Below are 23,742 nucleotides of genomic sequence, written 5' to 3' on the forward strand. Positions count from 1 at the left end.
GGCCGTCAATGACATGCTTGTAAGTCTTCACAATGTCATGTTGCATAAAATGCACGTCACACACTTTGCATGTCTTGCTCAGAAGTTTATCGGCGCGGGGAATAGCTCTCACCCACCTTTCAAGCAGCTGCGGATCGGACGGCGGTGCAAAAAAGTGCCGCTTTTCTGGATTGCTTTTGTACCCGCTGGTGCAGCCGGGCACGAAGCAAGTTGGCATCGTAAAGCTTGGCAGCTCCGAGACGTCCTGTGGCCGGTAGTGCTAGGTTGTCACAATTCACAGATGATCGAAGTCTTCGAGGATAACCACGTGCGCGCACGGTCACAACAACGAGAAAAAAAAAGCGCGATGACAGCCGCGCACGCGGCCAAGCAACTGCGGGGAGGAGCAACACCGGCAACACGTGCGCCCGCGACAGCGCAACTCGCGACTGTGGCGCCATCTCACTGCCCGGGTAAAACCGGCGGCCGCCTGCGGCGGCGGAGTTACGGAACTGAAAAAGTATCTATAAACGTTGCTAATGGGAGGGGGTATAATGCCACCTAGAGTTGTGAGCCGGCAAGCCCTAGTGAGCCAGAAAGGGCAAAGAGAACGAAGAAGTGTGGTTAGCGCCTCGTTTGAAGATACACGCTCGTGTCTTTCTGCCCCGCTGTGCCTGTCTTGCCTCTAAGGCTCTTAGTGCGTGACAATATTCTAATCTTTTGAGCACTGGCCCCCATTTGCATGTCAGATTTGGAATATATTCTTTAGAATTAGTGCTTTGGAGCCTTGTTTTCTAATTATCCATGCCATTTTATTCCTGTTGTTCACTTCACTTGTCTTTGACTTAGATGAGCCATGTCATTGGCATGGACATTGCTTTTCCATTCGGAGTTAGCTTCTTTGCATGCCGTGCAGTAAAGAAAGTCCGAATCAGCGGTCACTGCCTTGATCACGTGGGACTTGAATGTATGCTGCCGAAGAGCAGCACAACAGTGCGGCGTTGATCGGCGAATGGATGGGCCAGTTCGAGGGAATTCCCAGAGTGGCTGAGCGCCAGGAAAGCATGTACCAATGATTCTCCTCTACCGAGCAGTCCATGCGCATCGTCGCGTCAATTTAATGGCGTCAAAGTATAAATAAAATAGCAGCATTACAAACTATACTATTATGTAGAGAACATATTATCTCTCGAAAATCCGAAGGCCCATTGCCAATACATTTTTCTTTCATAGGCGAAATTCCACATAAAAAAAGAATGGCAACATTGACAAACCAACCCGATAGAAAGATGGAAACGTGATGGCGCTTGGGACACTAAAAGTACGCAGCCCCGCCGCGGTGGTGTAGTGGTTAAGGTACTCGGCTGCTGACCTGCAGGCCGCGGGATCGAATCCCAGCTGCGGCGGCTGCATTTGCGATGGAGGTGGAAATGTCGTAGGCCCGTGTGCTCAAATTTGGGTGCACGTAATGAACCCCAGGTGGTCGAAATTTTCGGAGCCCTCCACTACGGCGTCTCTCATAATCATATAGTAGTTTTGGGACGTTACACCTCACATTTCAATCAATCAAATCAGTAAAAGTACGCAGTCCCTTAATGATACCGGTAGGAGCTGGTCAGAATAGATTGTCGCTTATGGTCATCGCTCTTTAGGGCTTGCAGATATGGGAAGACGCATGTACCACAGTCATGGTATGCAACATTTTTGACAGCAAAATTGTACACGCATTGCTTAAAAAAATGTGTGCATGTGTGGCAGGTTATTATTTCATCCGTTCCACAATGATCTTCATTGCTTGTTCCTAACTGTATTCTTCACTCACTCCTTTCAGGACCATATAAAGGCGCTCCAAATACGCCCTTTCCTCATAAGGTATAAAATTCTGTCACTTATCTTCTAAAATAGTGCCTCTTTGCTACGTCAGAGGAGTATTGACACTATCAATTTCTTAATGTTTTCTACATCGAAATCACCGTCAGTGAGCTTGAGCTCAGCTCCTTTTAACTCTGCTTTAGCCACGTTTGTCACCCCCGCTCGTGTGCTTTTACCCGCGTGTAGAACATGATGCGTGAGAGAATGTCATCAATATGGACAGTACACAAAACATGAGCGTAATGACTAGTGACGAAGCCAGGTGGGTGGGTGGGCGGGGGGGATATTGGGAAAGTTTTTTTTGAATTTTGTTTTTCGCCATGACATATATAGCGCAAAATGACTATTTGCCTGCCAAATGGAAGATATTGGTGTCTACACCCTTCGTGACAGCAAAAACCAGTCGAGAATGACCATATAATGGCTATGGCAATAAAAACAATATGGCTCTCGTATTCGAGTTGTCTTAGGCGAATGGATAAAGTACCCATTGATGTTTCTTTTTCTTTGCACTACTTGCTAGAGGACACTGTAGGGGGTTTTCGGTGTATAGACAGAATTCCCTAACCACATAAGATACCCCTGCAAAAGGAAAAAGGAGTTTCTTAGATCGTGCAGTTTCAGCACAGGGAGATGGATACTGGAAGAGGGTGGCTTTAATGAAACGGGCTGAATGACATGTAACGCCCAGCAACATAATCACTTGTTTGTGAAAAAAAAAAGAATTTTTTATTCTTGAATTCATTTCATAGAAATTCCGTTGAGACTGTGTGAGTCTCTAGCGTTGTACGTCACATCGTTTGTCTACCAATTCTGCTATAACACCATAAGTGTATTTAAAATGTTATTTAATGAACAACTAGTGTTATACAGCCCGCATTCTGTTCATTTGTTACAAAAGGATTTACTGAACAAGGTTTTCCAGAATGCTCCACAGCATAACGACATTATTTTTGCATCATACTGAAAATGTGAGTGCTCTGAAAATGTCTGGCTATGACGTTTGCAAGGAGTTGAAATATATTCATCTGGCTCTTGGCAAAAGCCCCAAAACATTTATGCTTTTGCTTGAATATAAATTCAAGTTGCTTCTCCTTCGGAACGTGAAGTTTGCTGCTCCGGATTGATCCAAAATGAATTTTTTCTTCTATAAATTGCTTCAAAATGAAAAATCTTGCTGCTTCAAAGTGCTCCAAAAATTCCTCCAAATCAGCTGACCGCTGCTGCATCACTGACTTTGGTTTTCAATGTCATGTTTTTTTTTTTTTTTTTTTGCGCAGTGCACTTTTTTTGGTTACGCTAGTACTGCTGAGGCGTCTGATCCAAACAAAGTTTGAATGGTTGATAATAAAAACAGAAAGTGCACGGCAAAAAAAAAAAAGAAGCGCATTTGTTGGCACAGAGTAGGAAACGCAACGCACAGCGTGTTCTGTGTCCTGTTTCAAACACCCCTCCCCCTCGACTTTTTTGTCACTGCCCTTACCACATTTCAGCTAACAATATGAAGCTACTCGTGAAGAAACATTGGTAATAGTCAAAGGAACTGCTTCGCCAGAATTAGTTAGGTAAATAATTATGTCCGCGTGTGTCAAGTGGCACCAAGGAGGTAAGGAGGTGTGAGAATGATACGCGAAACATACACAGCGCCGAAACAATTCACATCTTTCCAACCTTCGCAGCCAGCTCTCAGTGTGTTATGAATGTAATATAGTTGTCACGTGACGTACTTTCATGGTGATCAAATCGGTAAGTTCACATTAGTTCTACGTGTACAAGCTACGGGGCGGAGAAGAGCATACTTGAAGATGCCTATCCGGATTGGGATCGAGTGACAGTGGCCTAGTGGCCCCGGCCATCAATACTAGCAACAATACTCTAGCTGACTAGCAACAATACTATACTCTAGCATCGTTACAAATCCTAGTAGAAGCTCCCAAAATTTTGGCACATTGCTTGCATCAGGTGGAGGACGAAGCACCCGTAAACATGCCCAGTAGTCCACGCCTTATGCAACGCCATACGCTCGTCGTAGATGCGTATATAGTGATTATGGTTGTGCTGATGAAAAACGACACATTCAAATGCCTTTCGCACTTCTGTCTTGACACCTCAGTTCCATTTTCGTCATGCAAAATTGTCGACACCACGTAGTCACCCTGCCGTGGATCTTTGCTTGGAGCGCCTGTACGTAAATAACAAATGTGTCAGACAAACGAAACCGTCCATGCAGTATTTGGGACAAATATCACCCTCCTGACACTAAACATCCAAGGGCTATACCACTTACCGTAGCTGTCCTTATTACCAAAAAACCCCCTTCGATTTTCTGTCTTCATTCCGAGGGAATGAACATAAAAAACTCGTGAAACCGACAGCTTCACAATCAACTATGATTGCATGAGCGATTATCTTGCAACAATATCGGAAGAAAAGACGTGTCCAAAGCTCCAAAAAACTCGGCCAGCAAAATAGGGAGCCGCGGATATCTTGAACCGGAAGTCGATGCAGACGGCGCCTCTCAAGAGCCTTTGCGGGTTGACGCCGCACTTATTCAGATGCTCTCTTTGGCATGATTGAATTGAAGAAAAGGTTCGTGTCACAACTTGGCATTTTGACTTTGATGTTGCCATCTATTCGCATTCAGGTGTAGCAAGTATAGTGTGACACCTCCACTTACACATTTTTCAACGTTTACGCTCCTTATTCTTTAAAACTACTTGGTCATTGACCTCCATGCTTCTTTGACACAATTACTAGCAACTATCCTGGCAGGTGACGCTCTTGTATATCTTAAAGAATTATAAAAAATTGTCAGTATGGGTGCAGAATTGCTGTTTTGCTTTCACTAAATTGCATATCAGAACAGAAAGGCACATGCCAGTGGGAGGGATAAAAAGCGCTATTCCTTTTCTAGCAGCCAGCAGCAGATCAGAAAAATCCGTGCAGTTAAAAAAGGAGGATATTTTAAGAAGTTGTTTTTCTGTGTATATACAATATTAATAAGCACAGGGAGTAATGGCAAGGAAAGTGTAGGAGATGTTATGTGTAGCAATTATCGGTCGCAGCAAGTTGCCTTTTTACCCACTTCACACTTATATGAAAATTGCAACAGACAACATCCCTTTGGATGTAATTTGGCATTAGCATCTGTTCTTATTATTTCAAGCAGTACTGTATTGATGGCTTTTTTTAATCAAAATAGATTATACCCACTATGACAACATTAAACCGCTTCTGAAGACAGCAAAAAAAGAGGTCGAATACTGCACTAAAAATCACTGCCCACAATTTTTTGGAACAGAAACTGATTGGTTTCCATATAGTGTGGTTGTGAATAAACAAGCAGGCCACCGTATTTTCCACCTGTTTAGGTGTGCATGCGTACGCGCTAATTTATGAACCTGCAAAATGAAGAAAATGCAACGTGTGTCTTTTTTTCTTTTTTTGAAGCACCGCGTTCAAGTCTGCTCGAGATGCTACGTCTGCTGTCCGCAGAGTCTCAACAGTATAACTGTGCTGAGAGTGGAGAAAACAGAAACTCGCTTGCTTAAGGGTTACTGTATTGGATGAGGCCAGTACAGGAACGACAGCAGCCGGTGGGAGGCCGCAGTACGTGGTCAAAACCTTATGGCTTCTTGCGGTGAAGAAAACAAGTAAACAAGGCAGTTCATGCATGCAACTTCATTTTAAAACAGCGAAAAGACGGAAGAACACTGGCCAACACGAACGCTGTCTTTCATGTGTTTTGTTTTTGCGCTATTCCAAAATGAACCCAAACCAACTACCCCCATTTTCGCTTTTGCTGCAGTTTATGGAACCACAGGCCGCTCTTCTTTCAGTGCGAAAAAAAAAGAAAATGTGATGGGTGATCCTGCACGCGAACGCATGCGATATCGTTTTAAAAAAGCAGTCAGAAATTTGCGCTAGTTCGCAGGAAGTAATCGAGATGCGAGCACATGCGTCAAAGAACCAAAAAGGTGCGTTGTCTGGCTCTCTAAAGCCCTTGTTTGTGCATTTCACATGCTTCCACATTAAAGACGTAGGCCTTGGTCGCTAATGCAACGTTAAAACAGTCAAGCATCATTCATAAAATGCAAGGACTGCGGTAGCCGTGACAGCAATAGATATTCGCCTTAACACGTTCACCACGCTAGTTCGTGCATGATTCAGCGGTGTTTTGCTTACGTTCTGACGACCAGTAAGCAAGTGTCGCACCTCAAATATCGACACTCGATGTTCCGGATGGTGATGAATGTTATCGCCACGTATATACTCCCATAGATCTCACAATGTCACGTAGAACCATCGCTGAACAGCGCTGAAGCTCTGACGTTGAACGCACGCCTTGCAGCCAAAAAGGTAAAAAGGAAGTCACCATGACAACTGCTACAGGAAGCAGGTGGCGCTTTGCGCAATCAAGAACCATAAATGAAATTGCGATTTTATAAGCATCTTCGATAGGTTCGTCATTTGCGCGCGCCAACCATAAATGCACAAAACAAAATTTTTCTGGGCTGCTATTCTGGACACTAATTCCGGCATATTGCCAAATTTTACAATGGCGGCATTTTAAGCCAATCAGAGAGGTCGTATCAGCTCACTTGGCCAATTAGGATCAATCAGTGGCGGAATATGAAAACATAGCGGAATTCGACAATGTCCAGAATAGCACTGCTAAATGGAAAAATGTTTTTACTGCGTACATACTCCTGAGCTATTTCACTGAGCTGAAGGTGTGGAAGGAAAAGATCTTAGTCTCTAAACTTTTCACCCCTGCTGAGGTTTCATGACATTTCGATCAATAAAAACAGGCCGTAAATAAATAAATAGTTAAATAAATGAATAAACAAATAAATAAATAAATAAAAAATAAATAAAATCGTGTGATTATGTGACGCCATGCTGCCTGTTGGGCAGTGGGGATTCCGCACGAAGTTCATCTTCTCTTGAATCTTTTTTTTTCTTTTTATTATACAACTTGGGACTGCAAAAACACATAAAAGGCTCCATTCAGATAATTTTCCATCTTGTATAGACACTCGCAAAAGATCTTAATCTCAAAACTTTTCATTTCTGCTGAGGAGTCCTAACATTTTAATCTGTAAAAAGAGGCCGTAGATAAATAAATAAACAAATAAATAAAAAATAAAATCATGTGATTATATGACGCCATGGTGGCTGTTCGGCAGAGGGGATTCGGCGCCAAGTTAAATAGTTTTTGGGTTTATTTTACAGATAAAAGGCTCCATTCAGATAATTTTTCTTCTTGTGAACCATTATTTGTTCTGTACAGTTAACTTACACATAATTGTCTAAGCCGCTTGTCATCTTGTAGTCTACTTACCACTCAACATGGCACTTCAAACTAGTTCCAGGTTGAAGGTAGTGACCATGAGAAGCTAATATATCAACTTTTCTTGTCACTTTGATACCTCCGCACCCTCACTGCGAGCCATATGTAAAGTGCATTCGATGTGAATAAAGTGTTATCTTCTGGCATCTTTTGACAGCCCAGGTGTTTGCATCACTCTTGTGTCGAACACGCTTTCTCAGATGCCTTCATCTAGTTAGCGCTAGAACCTTGCACCGGCTTGGAGACATATATTGGCTGGATAGAATATTTGACACAAAAAAATGAAAAAAATATTGTAAGAATTGACGTATTGTTGGTTGCAGTTCCTTTTAGGCCACATGGCAAAAGGCTGCATTTGCAGTGTGTGAGTTGAGAGGCTGACGCATCGTTGAAATTTACTATACTTCTTTATTGCCAAATCCAAATGAATGAATGCTGTTTGCACTGCAGAAACATCGCAGCATAGAGGGCCAACGTCATCCCTTATCTTTTAATGGGGCTGCTGTGATGCACTTGCAAAAAAATTCAGAACAAGGTACCACTGTAGCATTCACTGAAACTGTAAGACACAAAAACAAAACTTAGCAGAAAGCTTTAGAAAGGCATCTTTATTTTAAGATAATACAGGCATAATAGTGAACATGCAGCTTCCTTAAGCTATGAAATTTTGCCCAGAGTTCTTTCTACTCACTCCTTCATCTTATCTTGTAAAAAAAATCTCACCACACAGGGGCACACAAACTTTATCGCATATGTTCATTCATGGCATTACTATAAATTTCCGTTAGTTGTCAACTATATCACCCAGGCGAAAAGTGATAATGAGCCCACTCTTTTTTCTAAAAAACTGACTAGTAAATACAGACCAATAATTAAAAAGTAAAAGATGGTGCAAAACTTTTTTTGTTACGCTCAGCTGGCAAGACATTGGAAACTTTTTGCAGATGTTGAAGTCACGTTTAACTCTCATACGCTCTCTACAGATGGAAGAGAGTACGAGAGTTAAAGGTGTTTGTTTTATGACTTATTCACCCAAAAAACACGCTTATGTACACTTCATAACATTAATGGTGATACTCAAACACTTTGGCGATGGTCCTGGTCTGTGAATATACTTGTGAAACAACAATTAAAGTTATGGTGCAATACAGTGCAGAAAGACACATTGGACGGAATACAAATTAGGAGGACAAGCTCTGAACTTTCAACAATGTTTATTGAGAAATAGCACATATATTTATACCACCCTAAGAGGACTGAAGACCTGGCGTACCCCACGCACGTAAGAGTCACAATGAAATGTGCACATCATCGGTGAAGTAACTTTGCCAGCCGGTCTAACCTGTGTTCTTTCTCTTGGACTAAAGCTTGCTGTGACATTCAGGGAGTCGAGGCCAGCACAGCTTCATTTTGTACGTAAGGTTTCGCATGAAGCCCCTGCCAATTAGAGCACATGTTGTATTTCAGAAGCTGATCACCTCCTTAACAGCTGCAAGAACTTAAAACACAGCCCACCCATTAGATGAGCGACTCCTTTATTATGCGACCACTTAATCCACATTCTCCTTGTCGATAATAGGGGTGGTTCACGGTTCTACTGAGCAAAAATATTTTGAAACCAAAGTCGAGAGAGGCGACTTCTGTGGTCGATTCTCTCTCCGATATTTTATTGAGTAAACAAAAGTCTTATGCAAAAAAAAAACTGTGACAAGCTTAACATTTCTCAACAGGTTAAGGTGATCGATAAGAGCAAGAACAATTTTTCAAATTTCTTTTTGAGTGCAAGTTCTACGTATGTTTTCGGACCATTGTCAAAGAATCTTAATCAGTGTAATCTCAAGCTTTTAGTGATAGATGACCCTTTAATTGAGACTAAATCTAACCTGGCTTTCGACGTCTTTGACACTTTCACTGACCAGTGCTGTCAGGATTTATCGATTGATATCAAACGTCTTTTTTTTCTTGAGTGTGTTGAGCATTCTATTGACAAACACAGTTCCGTTGCTTTCCAAAACTCTGCGGGGATATTTGGTGGTGTTTTTTTAGAACCTTTAGGCTTTTATTAGCCGTTTACATACATAATGTTTGAAGGGATCTCACACCTGCAGAAGCAAGGCGTCTGCATTCGTTCCTGCATTGCTCGGTTCTTAGAGACCTAGTTCTCTCTTATTTCAATGGACATATCAACGGCTCACTCACCAATAAAAGTGTTTTTAGCACATTCTGATATGTTGACAATTATCTAATTGTTTTAAATTGATATTCGTACGACTTAGAATTACAAAGCAAAGTGCTACTTGATTTGTTTTTTCGAAGTGATGAGCCCATTTAGCCTAACCCATGATTTCTCGGTAAATTACCAAATTAGATTTTTAGAAATCTGGTTTCGTTTTACAGGTGTTAGCGTCTGCTGGTGCTATGAACCATGCACTAACAAACCACTGCTACCTTTCAAGTCCGCCCATTATAAGCTCGTTAAACGAGGTATTGCCACGTTGTGCCTCAAGAGTGCTCTGGGCAAATATTGCCCACACTGTACTTCTGAAGTGTTCGAGCGTCAAGCTAAACGTCTGTCAGGTTCTGGGCATATTGAGCCACTCCTCATTTCATTTGCAGACAGCCTGCTTCAAGAAAGTGCCCCTCCACCAGCGAAATGGTGAAGTCTTGGCAACGCGCTGGCAGAAGGTAGCGTTAATACTTTATATGCACAAGCTGTTGCCCAACTTGAAAAAAGTGGCCCAGTGGTAAGACGTGAAGATCGTATTTTCAGTACCAAACAGGTTTTCTGAGCTCTTTGATTGACCAACCCGGGGGCAAAGATGAAACAGGTCTGTGGCTCAAAGCACAGGACACTTTTTGCTGACTGTGCAGAAGGGGTAGTTTACGAAATTCCTTCAAAGTGAGGTAAAGTGTACGATGGCCAAACTGAGCGTTGCACAAACAATAGGCTAACAGAGCATGCAAATAATGTGAAGAATGCGCATGACAGAAAAGATTTTGAAGGCTTCCTTGCTAGCCATTGTACAACCTGCCAGGATTGTTCTCCCAATCAGCGCTCGTCATTTGTGTTCTATCTATTGTGTCTTTATTGCACTGTAGTGTACCAAAATAATGTATTGACAAGCCCAACTCGCCGCTTTTATAATGAAAGGCTATAATGCAGTAGCTCTCCCATTTTATTCTTGGTTGCAGTTTTGTAAAATTGATTAAGATAATGTGTTATTAATTTATTACAGCAGATTACTTCATTCGGTATACCGAGTAAACTATATGGAAAAATCGGATGGAAGGTGAAAGTAAACAAAACTTGCGAAGCAAAAGCTTGTTAGTGTCTCTTGCAAGCTTCGGCGTAAGTGGACCAGGAGGAGATGCCACAATGTTATCTGAACAAGCTTGCATACGTTCGGCGGTAGTAAGAATAGAGTGAACTCTTAAACAGCTGAAGTGTTCTTCAGTGCTATGCTTTGCAAGATCCGTCTCTGGGCTTCGGGGATGTCAGCTCGAATGAATAGTTGCTTACAAATTCATTCCATGGCCCTTCTGTCGCCCAGTGCGTATTAGCATAAGAAACAGCCGACATGTTCATTCCCTGGTACAGCCCTGTGTAGAAGGCACCAAGTGATGACATGTTCTTCCATAATATTGTCGCAGTGCAACTCGAACAAAAGATGACAGCAGCTTACGCCAGCGAAAAGAGCGTATTCAGGATCAGCTGTAAAGCTTTGTTTTGTTTTTGTTTTGTTTCCCTGGGAGGTTGGCTCATACCCACTCAGGGGGATTGGCCAAGAAAGTGTAGTGCAGTTTTTCTGTGATCATTTTAACTATGTGTAATGAATTGGTATTATAATAAGACTATTGTAAAAATAAAAACAACATAAAAAGAGCAAACGAAAAAAAAATCAAGTTGAGCAATTTTGAGATTTGAGGTGTTATGATTACCACTCAGCTGCGTTTACTTCACTCTGCCCTGGGGAGTAATAAATAATTTTTTTTATTGAAGATCATAAAGGTATACGCTTGGTTGCCTGAATATAATCGCAAACGGCATTGAAAGCATTTCTGTGGCAATGTCCCAAAGCTGAGGCGCCAAAGCTTAGCGCCGTTTCCGCCGTCAATCTAAGGCCTATTTTCCGAAATGGCATAACTATACCTTTTTCTAAGTATCTCGTAGCGGCGACAATACAAAAAATAATGATCTAGTGATTCAATTTCTCTGCAGAATGCGCAGAGGGGTGATGTTGTCTGACCAGCTCTGTGTAGATACAGGTTTAGGGGGGGACACGACATCGAAATTTAGTAATTAAGACTTCGAGCTTTCTGGACTGACTCCAGTGGGGTTGCCATGGAAACATGAGGTGGTTACAGTCTGTCCATGTAGTTACTTTTTCTATCGTATCAGTGGAGATTGCTGATTTTCGATATCTTATTGCCGTGATATATTCAACATCTGGCAGTATGGACAAAACTGGCCCATCAAGTGCGGCTCGTGCTAAGGAATCGGCCAATTCATTTAATCTTAATCCACAGTGTCCCGGAACCCATAGTAATCTCAGGAGTCTCAACTGCGGGGGTACTAATGTTTTGAATGTGCTTAAAATTCGAGAGTTCTCTGAAGCTGTCAGAGCTGCACAAACTGAAAGAGAATCCGTCATTATGACTGCGTTGTTTTGATTTGATGGAAGTTTTCGAAGAGCTAAAATAATCGCCAAGAGCTCCGCTTCAAAAACTGGAGTAAAATCAGGCAGTCTCACTGAAAAGGACCAGTCAAGCAAATCAGAGGCAATGCCTACACCTGCCTTTTGATTATTTACGGAAGCATCTGTGGCTATTATATTTTTAGTTTCTGCATGCTCCAAGTAATCTAATAATATGTTATTTAAAAATTTGGGGGATTGTAATTTGGCGTTTTGGGGGAATATATCATCATACTCAATAATAACATAACAATTCGAGTCATTAGTCTCAATTACATTTCTAATGTTCACATTTATACTTTGTAGATTTTTTTGTATAAACATTATCTGAGGTGTGTGAAACCGTGGCCAATGAGCAAGAAAGAAGGCGTCTGGGTTTGCGATAAAAGCATATTGAGATCTTCTTGCCGGTAAGCTATAAAATTTTAAAAATGCTTGTACGGTCAAAATTCGAAATCGACAAAGTAGCTGTACAGCAAGACACCTGCTTCTTTGTCGTCCCGAAAAACCACCTGACCCACTAGCTGGAATCTACAAAACATTCCTATCATCGTTCTTTTTCATATAAACACGTGTCACTTGCCCCTCCTTATAAGAGCATCGTCCCGATGCTGATTCAGACCCACAGTATTTTTTAACGTGCAGTCAGTCACTCACATACGGCTTCATACGCACTACATGAACAAGTTCAGGCTGGTGCTGGCGACGCCTCGGGCATTGGGGACTGTCGGAGACGACCTCGTAGGTGACGTCACTTAGCTGGCGCGATACTCGGTATGGCCCGAAATATCGCCTTAGAAGCTTCTCGGACAGTCCACGTTTTCGTACGGGTGTCCAAACCCACATTCTGTCACCGATTTTGTACGTTACAGTTCTATGGCAAGCATTGTAGCGGCCTGCGTCGTAGTCTTGTCGCTGGTGGATCCGTAAGCGGGCGAGCTGCCTAGCTTCTTCCGCGCGTTCAGTGAACACGTCAGCGGCTGTGTTGGTAGCGTCACATTCATGTGGCAACATCGCATCCAGCATAGTCCGTACCTCCCGTCCGTGAACCAAGCTGAATGGAGTCATGCGAGTCGTTTCTTGTTTAGCCGTATTGTGTGCGAACGTGATGTAGGGTAAAATTTTGTACCAATTCTAATGTTGGACATCCACATACATCGACAGCATGTCTTCAGTCGTCTTGTTGAGGCGCTCCGTTAGTCCATTCATTCGCGTGTGGTATGCAGTGGTCTTACGGTGAGTCGTTCCACTAAGCATCAGGACGTGGTCTAAAAGAGCTGCCGTAAATGCTGTTCCGCGGTCTGTTATCACGATAGTCGGGGCACCGTGGCGTAGCACAATATTTTCTATGAAAAATTTCGCCAATTCTGCTGCGGTGCTCTTTTGGATAGCTTTTGTTTCGGCATACCTGGTTAGGTAGTCTGTTGCGACTATAGCCCGGCGATTCCCTGCAGTAGAAGTAGGAAGGGGTCCCGAAATATCCATTCCTATCTGGTCAAACGGTGTACGTAGAACCTGAACAGGTTGCAGCTGACCGGCGGGTCCCTTTGGAGGTGACTTGCGTCGCTGGCGATCAAGGCAGGTGTGAATGTGGTGCTTGACGGCTGTTGTGAGTCGTGGCCAGTAGTATCCCTGCTGTATTCTTGCCAATGTGCGAGTGTAGCCTAAACGGCCAGACGTCGGCTCGTAGTGACATGCTTGGAGCACTTCAGTTCGAAGGGGTGCAGAAATAACGAGCAAATAGGGAGCTCCAATGGATGAAAAGTTTCTTTTGTATAGGACGCCATTGCGTAAGCAAAACGACGATAATGTCCTTGCAAAGGCTCTAGGTGCCCTCGAAAAACGTCCGTCCACGTAATTAATCAAATCAAGCGATTCAGGGTCACCTCGTTGTTGTTGGGCAGTCGTGGATGCGTCGAGAACACCAAGGAAGGCCATATTGTCGTCGTCAGAAAGAGAAGCTGACTGTACTGGTGATCGAGACAGGCAGTCGGCGTCCGTATGGTGCTTCCCAGACTTGTGTATGACCATCATATCAAACTCTTGCAACTTCAGACTCCACCGCGCTAATCGGCCGGTTGGATCTCTTAAATTAGTCAACCAACAGAGTGAATGATGGTCACTTATACCTTTGAAAGGGCGGACATACAAATACGGGCGAAATTTCATAACTGCCCAGACCATGGTGAGGCATTGTTTCTCAGTTGTTGAATAACTGGCCTCAGCTCGTGTTAGCGTCCTGCTTGCGTAGGCGACCACTCGTTCCGTGTCTTCTTGCCACTGCACAAGCACAGCTCCGAGGCCTACATTGCTTGCGTCAGTGTGAAGCATTGTTGGCGCTTGCTCATCAAAGTGAGCAAGCACTGGAGGTGTTTGAAGACGTTGGCGGAGGTCATTAAACGCTGCTTGCTGTTCGTGGTTTCACTCAAAGGTGGCGTCGTCTCTAGTGAGGCGAGTTAACGGCGACGCAATCCGTGTGAAGTTGGCGATGAACCGGCGATAGTAGGCGCATAGGCTCAGAAAGCGCCTGACAGCTTTCTTATCGGACGGCACTGGGAACCGTGCCACGGCCGCAAGTTTTTCGGGATCAGGCCGAACGCCGGTGCAGCTGACGACAGGACCAAGAAACAGCAGTTCTTCAAAACAAGTGGCATTTCTCTGGTTTCAATGTGAGGCCTGCGGAGCGTATGGCTCGTAAAACAACTTCTAGCCTTTTGAGATGCTCATCAAAAGTTGGGGAAAACACTATGGCGTCGTCTAGATAAACTAAACAGGTCTTCCATTTAAACCCTGAAAGTACAGTGTCCATGAGCCTTTGAAAAGTAGCGGGCGCTGAGCACAGACCGAAGGGTAGAACTTTAAATTCATATAAACCATCCGGCGTCACAAAAGCGGTTTTTTCCCGATCTCTTGGGTCTACCTCGATCTGCCAATATCCACTTCTGAGGTCCATTGAAGAAAAGTAGCGAGCGTTTCGAAGCCTATCAAGGGAGTAATCAATACGTGGAAGCGGATACACATCTTTCTTACTCACTTGATTCAGCTTCCTATAATCCACGCAAAAACACAGCGTACCGTCCTTTTTCTTAACTAGTACTACAGGCGATGCCCACGGGCTCTGTGATGGCTGAATCACATCATCTTCAAGCATTTTAGCAAATTGTTGCTGTATCACTTCCCGTTCCTTTGGAGCCACACGATAAGGATTCTGGTGTATAGGCCTTGCTGCGTCGTGGGTAATTATACAATGCTTTGTTAGCGGCGTTCGACCGACCCGTTATGTCGATGAAAAGCAGTCCTGGAATTCAGCTAGCAGCTCAAGAAGTCTCGTTCGTTCATCCCTTGACAACGTAGTACCAACGTGAAGATTAGGTACTGATTCTTCTTGAGGTGCTTCGTCTAGAACCGATAAACTGCCTTGGATTTCTGCGGTATTGTCAAAGTAAGCGACGGCTGTACCCTTCAGGAGATGTCGGCGCTCAGTACTGAAGTTGACAGTGACTAGACCTCGAGCAACTGAAATACCGTGGCTAAATATCAGCGAGCTTATTTGGTCAGCAATACCGTCGCCATCAAACGGCTCATCCCCTGCCACTGAAACAAGCGTACACGATCGTGGCGAGACGACCACATCGTCATCCGTCAGACGCAAAGGCCCTGAACAAGACGTATGTCTCGGCTCTGAACAATCGACTAAAGTAAGGCTGTTGTTGCGAAACGTAATGACACTGTCAGGGACGTTGATGACGGTGCCATGTTCTCTCAAGAAATGCATTCCGATAATCAGGTCTTTACAGCATAAAGCGAGAACGACGAACGTCGCCACGAAAGTAGAGCCACCAATGTCGAGCCTTGCTGTGAACATTCCGACAGGCATCAGTAATTGGCCGCCTGCCGTCCTCAAGTGAGGTCCCGTCCACGCTGTCTTTACTTTCTTTAGGCGTACGGCAAGGTCATAAGGTCATCACTGATAATAGAGAAGTCAGCCCCGGTGTCGACTAAAGCTTTGACTTGCTGTCCATCCACAAGAACGGTAAGGCCTGGGGTCACAGTTTCGTCGGTATTGCGTCTTGTCGGCTTTACAGCGTCCTGAGGTGGGAGTAATGGGGGCTTTTTTTCTTCGTCTTGACAGCCTGCAACCTTACCCCCTGAGGTTGCCGCCTTCAGTTTCCCCGGTGTGGGCTGGGTGACCTCGCTTCTCTGGTGTCGGCAAAAGTGCGGCGCTGCAACCAAGGTGACTGGGCAGGAGAACGAGAGCGTGGTCGATGTCGGAAGACCGGCTCGTAATCAGTTATAATCTTGTCATCATTGTTACGGCGGCCGTCGAATGGGGGTCGAGGTACCGGAGGTCCTTGAGAACCGACATCGCCACGGCGGGATACGTAGTGGTTGGCAAGTCGACTGTCAAACCGTGGCCTGAGAGGGCGAGACGGATCGGCGCGGTGCCAGCAATAGCGGGCTATATGGCCTACACCTCCGCAGTTGAAACAGAATGGACGCCTGTCGACAGTGCGCCAGGTGTCTGTTCGGCGAAGCTGTGGTTGCCGTGATAACTCCTCACGCGACGAAGGCCATGGCAGGCCAGAAGACGACTGGTCGTAGGGGGGCTGAATGGGTGGGCGCCACGATGTCTCCCCCTGTGGTGGTGACCAAAGAATAGTTGCAGGGGGCGGGTAGTATGAAGGTGGAGTGGGTGGGGAGCTTCGAAGGGCGGCGGCGTACGTCATGGGACGTTGTTCGGGGGCAGGACCAGCTGTCGAGAATGCTTGGCGTATTTCGTCAAGGACGACTTGAGCGACAGATGCCATGGGTGTATCCACTACCGGAGTCCGCAGCCTTTGCAGTTCTTCACGAACAATCTCTCTAATCATGTCACGTAAGGAGCTATGACTGTCAAACGTCACAGCGGCGGCCTGAATTTAGGGGCTGCTGCACAAGCGGTCATATTGTCGGCAGCGTTGGTGAAGGGCCCGCTCGATAGCCGATGCTTCTTTGATGAAGTTCTATCCAGTGCTTGGCGGGTTGCGCAGAAGTCCGGCGAACAGCTGCTCTTTCACGCCACGCATGAGGTAGCGCAACTTCCTATCTTCGGTCATCTGTGGGTCAGCCCTCCGAAATAAACGTGTCATGTCTTCGGCGAACATGGCGACCGTTTCATTGGGTTTGAGGACCCTTAGCTCTAGTAGTTGGTGGGCGCGGTCACGTCTGTCGACATTGGCAAAAGTTTCAACCATCTTCTGGTGAAAGTCGGTCCATGTGGACAGGTCGCCTTCTCTGTTTTCGTACCAAGTACGAGCGCTGTCATCAAGATAGAAGTAGGCCCGGCCGAGCTTTTCCTGAGCAGACCACTGGTTGATCTTCGCAACTCGGTCATAGTGATCTAACCAGTCTTCTACGTCTTCATGTGCGCCACCACCAAAGCGTTTAGGCTCCAGCGATTGAAAAAACGTTACCTGGGATGAAGCGGGAGGACTGGTGCCGAGAAGTACAGGCTGGAGCTGGTGTTAGCCATTTCTAGATGTCTGGTAGAGGTTTTCTGCGAGGGGTTGCAGTCTGGAGGAATACCTCGTAGCCGACGACTGAATCGATGGACAGGGGTTGCAGTAGACACGTCCGGGCTGGATGAACGGCTCCCACTAGGAGTGTGAAGCATCGCAGCGTCGCGGCCCAGCTCCTCCACCAGTGTCGCAGTGCAACGCGAACAAAAGATGGCAGCAGCTTACGGCAGCGAAAAGAGCGTATTCAGAATCAGCTGTACAGCAAGATACCTGCTTCGTTGTCGTCCCGAAAAACCGCCTGACTCACTAGCTGGAATCTACAAAACATTCCTATCATCGTTCTTTTTCATATAAACACGTGTAAATATGAAAGCTTAGGATTTTGGTGGCAAGTACATCAAAAGTATGTCCAAATAAATAAAAAAAATAAGTTGCTGGATAAACGTAAAGGAAAATGCGTGCTGATTTGAACTTGGAGCCCTCATCTCTATGCCTGCAAATAAAACAATGATGCAATGCGTGATCAAGTTCGGCTTCAGTGCCATGTACGTGCGCTGCGGAGAAGAACGCGGTAAAAACAAACACAAATTGACCAAACTGGCATCACAAAGTGTGCTTCACCGTCATACACAAGTATTGCGAAGAAGCACACAGTAAAAGCACTGGCATTTACACGTTCGGCTTCATCGCCGCGTACATGCACTGCGAAGAAGCACGCATTTGGGGTCAGTACAAATACACCAGTGTTGTTCCCTCAATCCCACATGGGCAACGCGAAGCACAATTTAATTTTGCCATTCCAGCATATCAGCCTAATGAGAGGATGACTCAGTGCAAGTTACACAACTTTTCAAGAAGCTATTACAGGTGCCTAAAATTCAGCACTACATGGGAAGCGTCTGGGAAAGTGTTCTTGAATGCTGGCAGCATAGTCCTACATTATCGCGCTATCTGATGTGGACAGGTATTTCTGATCATTACATACAGGATAGCGGCCAACAGGGCGGAGTACAACTAGAAATAATATAGACCACTGCTTACCTGTTGTGGCAAGGCAGCGCACTTAGCCTGCGACGTCTGCCGATCGAGCAAGTGCAGTCTCCACGATGTTGGCGAAATCGCTACGGAGCACCGATTCATGTACCGCGTTAGCCAAACGAAAGCTGTACAACTCGCAGAGCCAATTAAGTCACGGCCAAACGATCAAACTCACTCGAGCAAGGCGCTAGCACGAGGTGTGGCAGTTTTGGGCTAGTTGGTATGACATGACGATAGTTATAGCGTGAGAACAGAACGACGACAAAAAGACAAGAAGGACATGAGCACTAGCATGAGAATCAGGCAAGAGAACACCTCACCGGCCGGCGTAGCGGCGTTTCAAAATCTCCGCTGCGACGTAACGGCGCCACCATCGAAAATCTACAGGTGGAAAAGTCCCCAAAAAACTTTTCCTGGGTAAGATTCTGTACAATAAATAGGGTGTGTTCCAATAATCATCATAGACGGCTAAATAGACAGCTAAATAGACGGCGGCCATCTTAAGTCCCATTCCAATTCTCACGCAGGGGAGAGTATTTCTGGAGCGTGTTGAAAAAGTCACGTGGTACACGTCACTGTTCCCGGCTGTGGTCATTCTGCGCATACGCAAAGGTTGTCTAGGTTGTCTAGGCGACGGAGACGCGCGAACCCATCGCGAACCACGCAGCGGCTGTAGCAGCTGTGCCATGTGGCTGGCTGCTTATGTTAGCGGCCGTGAACGAAGACGAAAGCGCGATGAAGACAGGAAACACTAGAGTGGACGTACGTGAGAATTATGTTTTTCCAAGCTACCATGCGCTATAATGTTCAGCCATGTTCATTTGCGGACAGACTTTATTTGGAGTGGTGGGCAGGTACAGTACGTTTTATTTATTTGCTGACGTGAATATTCCTCTTGATGCTGCATACTTCACGATGTCTCACAAAAATTATGGGCAAGTACTGCAACTAGACAGCGTCAGTGGGGGTCTTGTTCCAAGTAGTACTGTTTTATAAAGATCAACCCACGCACTTTTGTGTAAAGCATATAAGGGCCTCTTTTGCGAAATTAAGGTTCTGATGACGTATTTTCGCATCAGCTGGGCGGCCGCTAAAGTAGATGGTCGTGCAATCTCAACTGCAGGTTGTGCCGCTTGTGCTTGTCGTTGAGTGTTTATTTACTTTGAGTGTGTGTTATTTGCGGCCAAAGCATGTCAGTAAGCAAGTACCAACTAAGACAACAATCAGTATTGTTCAACTGCAGGACCCGCATTGTAGAAATCATTGCGGGAAATAGGTGCGCACTTCACCTTACGCCCCTGAGCTGCTTGCTTTAGTAGCTACATTTTGTTTCAGATATGTAGTGCATTGCGCACTAATGCCAAAATTTGCAAGTTTGCACCTCCTTAACAATGACAAGACTTATTTGGGTTAGAAAATTCAATGTACGGTTAGTCGTTTTGGCTTCCGCCAACTTCTGCTCCATCCTGCATATCAGCACAGCGCTGTTCAAACACTCTACAAAGCAGTGAGCGGGCCTGCATACCTTCGCTGCCCATGTTTTGTTGCTGCCTCGATATACACATCGTTTTTCCTGCAAATCTATTGTGTTTAGCTGTTACATCTGAGCGCATATTTATTCTCAAACAACAAATAAACATATAAATACCAATGGTGTATTGTTATTTTATTACAATGCACTTGACACAGCAACAGCCAGTTAGCATGAAACCACTAAAGAAATGAATAACGAGGATGCATAGTATGTTATTGCACTCTCTAATTTATACACATAAGAACTCAGGACGCGACGCAACTCAAAGTTACTTTAGCTTCAACAGCATTACGCGGTCCCTATGCGTTCGCCTAGGCATTTTTAGAATTTCTTCACTTTGACATTCAGAGCACTGAGCAGAAATCACATTGCGTCAGCACCGATCAACGGCCCTCGCAATGCTTTGTTTTAATTAGACAGTCGGATTCCCCCGGTCCGTGCCAGTTCTGAGTTGGCTGTTTTCTGCCGGCCGAAGCAAGAACCTCGGGCGCGAAGCCCACGGAAAATGCACAGCTGTGGCTTTCCACAGGAACGTCCCGACGCTGGGCCGGGCTCGGCCGCACCGCTTTTTACGGCGGTGAGCCTCGCCCAGTCCCGGTGCAGTGCCGTTCCTGCTTCTGGACCCCAGCCCGACCGGCTCAGCCCTCAGAGCCAATCCTTTTCCCAAGGTTACGGATCCGTTTTGCCGACTTCCCTTACCTACATTGGTCTATCGACTAGAGATGTGCTCAGATTTGGGTGCACGTTAAAGAACCCCAGGTGGTCAAAATTTCCGAAGCCTTCCACTACGGCGTCTCTCATAATCATATGCTTATTTTGGGACGTTAAACCCTACATATCAATCAATTATTTTGGCTTTCACTTCTCGATGCGAGGTGGCGCATCGTCACGTAAAAGCCGTCCAGATGTGTTCCAATAGGCGGATAGCAAAATCTCGGCTCACGCAATGGATTGTGGGCTACGGCGTCCGTCTGCACCGACTTCCGGTTCGAGACGCCGTGATGCCGTGTGGGCATTCTTGCCAGTGCCGGCACTTTTTGCATATTCCACCTTGCATTTGTGGTACCCTCTTCTTACAAAATTCTGCTTAATACTTTGGAGTGATTTGTAGCATGATGGAATAACAAATTCAATCACTACGAGGTAGTTGTAATGGTGCGAGCGGTCATTTTTTCATTGAAGCGGCTTGCACCTTGGCACATATGCTTGTTGTTTTGCAGCAAAGGTAATTATTGCGCATGTTTTCTCACATACAAATATTTTCTGCACATCATAGGATCGCGAAATATCTTGTCACTTGTTTCCATGCTGCTCGCGTACACGTAAAATGGTTCATTTACTTTTGGGTTGCAAAGATATCATTCCGAGCTCTATATAACGAATGGCCGTAGTATATTGTGTTTGGAACGTTATAAATGAAACGTGCTCGTAGTTCTCTGGCTTTTTTTTTGTTGCTTTACGCCTCTCAATATTCCTTTACATATGGTGTCGTCCCTCACAGACTCAAACATCTTTTTAATGCATGCAAAATTCTCCGCACTTTGCGTACAGTTGTGGATCATAGCCTTTAAGGCTATGAGTCGGAGTATAACCCAAGCTATCGGCAATTCCATAAATTTGACAGACAGTTAGCGATACAGATTATGCAATAAAAGTATGCTATATCGGCAAACTTGATCGTGCAAAGTACGTGTCCATATGTTGACATTGTACGTATATTGACATTCGAGAGCATGTGCATTTATGTGCCAGTGACTTCGAAGTGGCCTCGGTATGTATGTGTATGCGCTCGAAAATACTAAATCGAGGTGACTCTGCGAATGATTACAGCGGGTTACAAAGCATAACTGCACGCTGTGCTCGAAACCCATCTCTCAGCGTTCGTTTTTTTGGCCATGTCCACGTCTGGCTTCGTTCCATGAAATGCGCGAAATATATTCTATTCAATAACAAGAAGTATTAAACAACACAATCATTGAACAAGCGGCAGCAAAAGCGTCACAGAAACACACCTGTTTCCTCACCGATTAAACCGCGAAGCAGGACCTTGAAGCAGTGAATGGATAGGCTTCAGACCGGAAGTACCGTAGCACACGACGCGCCGTTTTGCTATCTGCCATCCACCTATTCTCGGACAGCATAGTCTCGGTCCTGTCTGTTAAGCAGTCTCCATAGACTGTCTGCGTGCTGCCTTAAAATTGGAACACAGCCATAGACGCTTGCGTGTAGTCGTTCTGGGGCGGTGTTCAAAAAAGTTCCACTGCAACGAACAGTGCCACCACCAAAAATACTTAAATTAAAAAATCCTCAGGAAACCTCTTCCCAGGTACGAATTCTGTACGACAAGAGACGCTCGCCACTGGGAATTATGGGCTGTGCTCCAATTCTTAGACAGCACGTAAACAATCTGCGAAAACAGCTTAGAAGACAGCACCAAGTCCATGCTGTCCGAGAAATGGAACACGTTTAGATGGCTGGATGAATGAATGGATCGGATGGATTGATATGGCTGTACCCTTTAGATCGGGCGGTGGCTAAGACCACCAAGCCGTAATAATTAGTGAACCAAAAACTATATTTGTTTATTTTTTTCTTTAAATAGTGAGGTTGAGGACTCGTACTTTGCAGTGAAGGCTTTTATTTTCACTCGTGCCTTGACTTTAGCGACCAATCAGATAACGTCTTTCTAGTTAATTCTACCCGCTTAAAGTCTAATTTGCCCTCCCTGTCCCTAAACCCCAGTGTTTTGAAAAACTCTGCGCCATCATCCTGAACTATAGGGTGAAGCCCTTTACAGAACATTATCAAGTGTTCGGTAGTTTCTTCTTCCTCTCCACTCGCACTGCATACCGTGTCTACCCCTTCAAATTTGGCCCGATATGTTTTGGTTCGTAATACTCCCGTACTGGCCTCAAACAGTAGAGACCTACCTGGAGTATTATCATAGAATCTTTCTTTGGCAATTTCCTGCTTAAAAGTTCAATAGATCTCTAGTGCGGGCTTCTTAATCATGTCAATTCTCCACATGTTGGTCTCAGCTCTTGGTCTCAGCTTCCTTCACCTTCTTCTTAACCGATAATTCTTTTTGGTTTGGCCCCCTGCTGTTTTCTAACTATTAACCAGTCAATTTTCTGGTTCGCCTCCTCCATTTTGTGTCGACATTCTTTATGTACAAGTAACTGAAAACCTTCCTTGCCCAACGCTCCCCCCCCCCCCATTTCTCTCAATCGCTTCTCAAATTTTATCTTGCTGCTAGCTTCCCTGCTCTCAAATGATGTCCATCCCATATCACCTTGTACTCCTTGATTTGGTGTATTCCCGTGAGCTCCTAAGGCAAGCCTACCTATTCCACGTCGCTTAATTTCTAATCTTGCTTAAACTTCTGATCTCATGCACAAGACTGCATTGCCGAACGTCCGACCAGGAACCATGACCCCTTTCCGTATTCCTCTCACACCATCATACCTATTGTAATTCCACAGTGCCCTGTCTTTCATTACCACTGCATTCCTGTTACAATTAGTCGTCACGTATGTTTCGTGTTCCCTTAGGTACTCGGCCCCATTGCTTATCCATACGCCCAGATATTTGTATTTATCTCTTATCTCTAGTGTGACCTCCTGTATTCTAAGCTCACTACTTTCATTGTCATTAAAAATCATGACTGCTGATTTTTTCTTACTGAATATGAAATCTAACTTATCTCCTTCATTACCGCAGATGTCCACCAATCTCTGCAAATCTTCCTTGTTGTCGGCCATTAGCACTATATTA

At 44.9% G+C, this 23,742-nt stretch overlaps 1 protein-coding gene across 3 annotated transcripts in view; it reads right to left on the reverse strand.

Moving 5' to 3' along the window:
- Positions 1 to 18,824, reverse strand: part of LOC119160815 (endoplasmic reticulum transmembrane helix translocase) — a 520,848-nt gene extending 502,024 nt beyond the window's left edge. The window contains exon 1 of one of the 3 annotated variants that reach the window (XM_075881403.1): positions 18,438 to 18,821. In XM_075881403.1, coding sequence (XP_075737518.1) covers positions 18,438 to 18,536 — 99 coding nt within the window. In that variant the 5' untranslated portion in view covers positions 18,537 to 18,821. Of the gene's footprint in view, positions 1 to 18,437 lie in introns of all 3 variants that reach the window. The other 2 variants (XM_075881402.1, XM_075881404.1) reach the window with 2 other exon arrangements.
- Between the last annotated feature and the right edge of the window lie 4,918 nt (positions 18,825 to 23,742).

The sequence above is a fragment of the Rhipicephalus microplus genome, chromosome X, assembly GCF_043290135.1.
Source record: "Rhipicephalus microplus isolate Deutch F79 chromosome X, USDA_Rmic, whole genome shotgun sequence".
Taxonomy (NCBI): domain Eukaryota; kingdom Metazoa; phylum Arthropoda; class Arachnida; order Ixodida; family Ixodidae; genus Rhipicephalus; species Rhipicephalus microplus.